Source organism: Lygodium microphyllum, chromosome 30 (assembly GCF_053477565.2).
Source record: "Lygodium microphyllum isolate KBCC chromosome 30, Lygodium_microphyllum_v1.1.10, whole genome shotgun sequence".
In the NCBI taxonomy this organism is placed as follows: domain Eukaryota; kingdom Viridiplantae; phylum Streptophyta; class Polypodiopsida; order Schizaeales; family Lygodiaceae; genus Lygodium; species Lygodium microphyllum.
Genome location: NC_141164.1, coordinates 44531433 through 44536640, shown reverse-complemented (window position 1 = coordinate 44536640; position 5208 = coordinate 44531433). Strand labels below are relative to the sequence as shown.

Sequence of the window (5208 nt, the reverse complement as noted above, 5' to 3'; positions counted from 1 at the left end):
AAGACTTCAAAATTGAGGTCCATAGGAGGGTATGAGGAACCCCGAAGAGTTACATTTCTAAAGGACATTCGAGGGCCAATTATTTTGCACTCCAAGTAAGTTTGATTAAGAGCATTTTCCGGCGACGTGGTCAGATGTGGTTACGACAGCGCTTAGCGATCCATCTTTGCTGCAAACTTATCGGCCCCCTTACCCTACTTAACACTGAATTTATCATCGCCAACTTCCAAGCCTCTGCTTCCCGACACGTGGCGGCCCAAGAGCTCTCTTTATCGACGGTTGACGATCGGACGTCTTAGAGCTCCTTGACGTGGACAATCCTACGAGAGAACGTCACAAGCAATGTTGGCCGTTGGATGGAAGATCGGACGGCGAAGAAGTGGACTTGCGCCAAAACAAGGCGGTGCGTATGGATGATGATGGTGGCATGTTTGGCGCAAACACAACGCTTTTTAAGCCGCCTGTCTGCGACTCACTCTCTCCCTCTTCCTCTCTCTGTGTCTGTGCCTGTCTGTGTCTTATCCGGTTCTCAGTATTATGGTTTTCGCCTACAGGACCAGCCCTCCTGGCTATGGCTGCCGAGGGCGCACACGACCCGCCCCCTTCCCCAGGCCCCTGCCCCCCTGCTCTCCCGAACCCACCTCCCATTCGCCACCCTCCTCCTGCCCACCTCCTCCATCTCTCCCCTCTCCCTCGTTTCCTGCACCCTCGCGATCCCCTGCCTCCAGCTCCTCTTTTGCCCCCCCTCTCATCCGATCAGCATTTAGGCATGCCTTTTTCTCCCAAATTATTGCCCAATCACGAAAGAGTGATCGACCGTGAGCAGCTTCATCGCAGAGCGCCAGGGCATGCCGGTGCCAAGTCGTTGCTCAATCAGGAAGGTCGTAAGGGATGGCGTTATCCCGATCACGAGGTCAATAATGGTCTGCAAGAGCCAGATAATGCAGAGGAGCGTCCGGACAAAGATAATCAACATGAGGTCTCCGTTCAGGAAGCCGCTCGTGATTGCAGGCTATGGGGTCATATTGGGTTGCATGAGCGGCTCAACGATACAAGTTCAGAGAAAGGTCAAGCCAGTAACCCACACAAAGAGGCTATGCACCACAGTGTGGCTACATCCAAAGAGCAAGAGCTGAGTGATCCCTCGCACACTGACACAGAGCCAGCTGCTTCCCGTGAAAGTGACAGCACTGGAGCTACCTTGAGTGACAATGAATGCAGCAGCAGCAGCACGGGTGGGCCCGAGAAAGGACAAATGGAAGACGATTACTCTTGTATCAAGAGCCAATCCCCTTTGGAAGATTGTTCTTATGCAGCCCCTCAATCTCAGCCAAAAAGGAAGTGCAATCCAAAGGACACACCTTCACCTTCATTGAATCAAATAGCCAGCCATCCCAATGCAGTTCCATCTTTCAGTTGTCACGAATCATTCTTGCCACAAAACAAGAGATTGATGAAAGACTTCCGATTTCAGCTGGACCACTCAAGTAAGACCACCTAGGAAACCTCGCTTAGTTGTGATATCTATAAATGCATGTTCAAGAGCCTTAAAATCATTCACAAAAAGTTTTAGACAAATTGCCACTGTAAGTCCCACATTGTTAATTATGACAACATTATAAGCTTCTGCAAATGAGGGATCGCACACCTAGCTAGGAGCTAGGTGCAGACAGATAGCATACCTAGCTAGGTGCAGTTGTGTGCAGGGGACTGCCGGCGGTCCCCTGCACCCAACCGGCAGTCCGCTGTACCCAACTGTACCTAGGTAGGAATGCAGTCCCTCCGGTACAAAAGCTCATGATGTTGCTATAGGGAAAAACAAGAGAAAAGAGCCCTTTTTCCCACATGGAAAATTTCAACAAACTATAGGAGAGTTTGGGTTGTTTTTATATGCAACTAAGACGAAATTAGTGCGTTGTGGAGCTTTCAATCATTATCTTGCAAAACTGCCAGCGTTTGTATGGTTCCCTTTCAGCTACCCATTGTGGCAATCCTTGTGACAGCATATGAAAAGTTCATGAATTTGCTAATGGAACAACACGAGGGCAGTTTCCAAAGATTTGTGGTAGCCTGCCTCAACCATGCCAAGGAGGCCCATGACAAGGCTGAACAGAAAAGAGAAACCCAAAAACCAGCCCTTTCTAGATGGAAAAGGACCAGGTTTGAGGTTTTAGCCAATGCTTAAGGCCTTGATTAATCTATTTACTGACATAATTGATACCAGCTTAACACTTGTGTTCTGAAGGTTTGATCAGCTCAAGGGAACTGAAACTCGGGAGCTAGCTCTAGCTTTCAAGTCTCTGGCCAAGATTACTCCAGAGGTGGAGGTCACTGTTGATTTGGTGGAGACTCATTGGGAAGAGCTTAACATGGCTCAGATTGAGAAGGTAAGGGCTTGCATCATGTCCGTGTTTCAATCATGGCCCTTTCCTCTAGATGACCATTGCCTTCCTGTGCAGAGAGTATGGAAGTTTAGTTTACTCTATAGCTGTTAAGTCAACCAAACCAAATACATAATTATTAACAACCAAGACTTATGAAACATGTAGTAGGTCATATGAAGTTCTTTTGACTGCAGTAGGTGTATTCTCAGTACCAGCGAATGCTGCATACTGTCAGAATTTCTCTTCGGATTTCTCTTCAGAATAAATGGCATAGGTAGGGGTATCTAAGCCCCCTGCACACACAAACATTCCTTAAACTAGAGCATTTGAAGAGGATGATCTAGCACAGAGTCCAACGTGTAGGCCCTTAAGTTCTGGGAGTGTAATATTTATGCTATGTGAACCTAATGGTTTGTTCTATTTTTGGGAAGATGCTAGAGGAGACAAAGAAGATGCTGGCTGTACATGAGAAAGTACATGACTGTCCCTATGCAAACTGCACCCGCCGATTCTCCACCCCGGGAAATCTGAGGGATCATCTCAATGAACATAGGTGAAACTTTTTCACCCTTGACTCTTAGGGCAACATTTAGTGTGCTTTATGAGCTGCATATTAATGTGTTCATTCTGAAAAATCCACCTGATACACCCCCATGTTCACATAACTGCCAGTGGAGAGGAGCCATATAGTTGCAGTTTTGAGAACTGTTTCGGCCGATTTCGAAGCAAACAGCTCCTCTGTAGGCACCTGAAGAAACATGAGAGGGCTCACAGATGCACATTTGAGGGATGCAATAAAAGGTTTGCCTTCCGAGAACGCCTGGTAAGAAGAGGCAAGGACAGCCCAAGTTCCATGTGTGTGATGAGTTCCTTTTTCTTGTCTTCCGACCATCACATTGAAACAAGGTACTCTGTCTGCTGTCTGTGTGCAGATTGTACATCAGAAAACACACAGTGACGAAAGGCCATTGTCTTGCCCATGGGAAGGGTGCGGAAAAACCTTCAAATGGGCCAATTCTTTGCATGGTCACTTGCGAACACACACGGGGGAGAAGCCATTTCAATGCACGTAAGTGCGAGTGGGTCTTAGAGCTGACAAGAACAGATTTAACAGAGGCTTCTACCATCACACTTCGTGCCTTGATCTTGGTTGCAGGTTTGCAGGATGTGGACGCCTCTTCGGTTACAAAGTGGACCTGACCCGCCATCGGAGAACTCATTTTGGTCAGCCTGCTAGATCAAGCCACTGAGAAGGATTGTAAATTATACCTCCACTAACTTGCTCAATCTCCAATGGTTGATGTCTCACTGTTCAGAGGAACGCGACTGAAGCAGTGAGCTGTACATCCTCTTCCATTATGCATTCCCATTCAAGGGAAACATCCTGTTATTTTTTGCAGCTTGTTGTTCACATGCACTCTGGTTGTTACCATCTTGCTGTGTGCTTGAAGCTGTCTGTCTGCACGAATTGCCGGCCAGAATCTGGTAAAGCAGTCCTTAGGAGCTGAGAAGGCTGTAGAACCTGTCAGGTATCACAACCTAGTGATCTGAAATGGCAAGAGATGCCTGCTTTTCTTGCCATGGTTAGGGGCACATTTCTTGCTCAAAGCTTGTGCTCAGTTGATCAACTGATTGCATCGACACCGATGAGTACTTGGGATCTTATAGTCCTTGCTCGATTCGTTGCAAATGGCATTGCTAAGATTGAGAAAAGACACGAACCAACAGACCTGTCGGCAGGCCAGCGGGAGCAATGCGCGGGCTCTGAACTCTTGCACCCTAGTATCTCAACCCGCCCCAAACCATGACCCCGTTGGCCAAAAACTAGTTTCTATCATGGAATGTAGTTAAAAATATAAAACTAGTTTTTATGGAATGTAGTTAAAAATATAAAGCTACATCAATGCCATATCATAATAAACGTGTTTCAAGTCCACAACTATTGGGGCATAATTTTTTTAAATAGGTGTCTGCCTCATAAAAAACTTATCGGCACTACACCCTCAACCAGCCTATGGAATTCACGAAAGGTAAGGCTAGCAACTTACAATTGAACCAATGATCTTAGAGTTATGTACCATGTAGCTTTATAACAAGCTAAGAAAGCTTTTTAAATAATGTAACCAGTGTTCAGACATGTGGGAAAGAATGATAGTCATGGCTTTTCAAATCCGACTTCCCTATTCGAAGGAATGTGTAGGGTAGAGGGGCTAATAGAGTGCCACCAACAAACTTCTGTCCTATCAAAAGATTTCCTTGCTTGATCTTTTTCCTCTCTGCTACTACAACAAGGATTAGAGAGACGCAGGGAAGTGCATAAATGTTCAATGTTCTTGCTGGTGTCGAAGGGTTTTCGAAAACAAAGTCGCGACCACAAAGGTCCTTGAGAAATTCCAAGACGGAAGATCAAATTGAGACAATTACAAGACGAGACTTTGATGACAAGGTTTAAGCGTATTACAATTTTGGTTCAAGTATAAGCGGCAAGACGGATTATAAATATAATGATCAATCAAGAGAGTCAATCCTCACAAGAAACCCACATCAAGATCTATATCAGAATACAAGAGCTTCAAATATGCCACTCAGTCCTCAAGAGAACGTCTTCAACTTCAATAAATAATCAAGGCAAGAAAATCTGCTAATCCAACTCCTAGTATCTTCTAACAAGAGTATCCTCTTTGAACTCGCTTTGCAGAGTTTTTCCAAGAGTCTTCAAGGTTTAATACACTGCTTCAAACTCAAGAGTATTCCCCTTTTTGAAAATAGGCTGCAAGACCTGTAATTCAAGAATATAGAATCTGCACACCATCCTGAAGAGAGC

The 5208-nt window shown here is 45.6% G+C and overlaps 1 protein-coding gene across 1 annotated transcript; it reads left to right on the top strand.

Annotated features, from left to right (window-relative positions):
* Positions 1-471: 471 nt before the first annotated feature.
* LOC148009800 (uncharacterized) lies at positions 472-4336 on the top strand. Its single transcript, XM_087673006.1, has 7 exons — positions 472-1487; positions 2004-2160; positions 2246-2387; positions 2816-2937; positions 3057-3207; positions 3317-3453; positions 3541-4336. Exons 1-7 carry the CDS (start codon positions 572-574, stop codon positions 3632-3634), a joined length of 1719 nt encoding a protein of 572 aa, XP_087529132.1. The 5' UTR covers positions 472-571; the 3' UTR covers positions 3635-4336.
* Positions 4337-5208: the final 872 nt, after the last annotated feature.

Excerpts from the sequence above, each read along its gene's own strand:
- LOC148009800 (XM_087673006.1), top strand. The coding sequence starts at position 572 with ATGGCTGCCGAGGGCGCACACGACCCGCCCCCTTCCCCAGGCCCCTGC. Across the intron at positions 2,161-2,245 it reads TCTAGATGGAAAAGGACCAG|GTTTGATCAGCTCAAGGGAA; the intron begins GTTTGAGGTTTT and ends TGTGTTCTGAAG. Across the intron at positions 2,388-2,815 it reads ACATGGCTCAGATTGAGAAG|ATGCTAGAGGAGACAAAGAA; the intron begins GTAAGGGCTTGC and ends ATTTTTGGGAAG.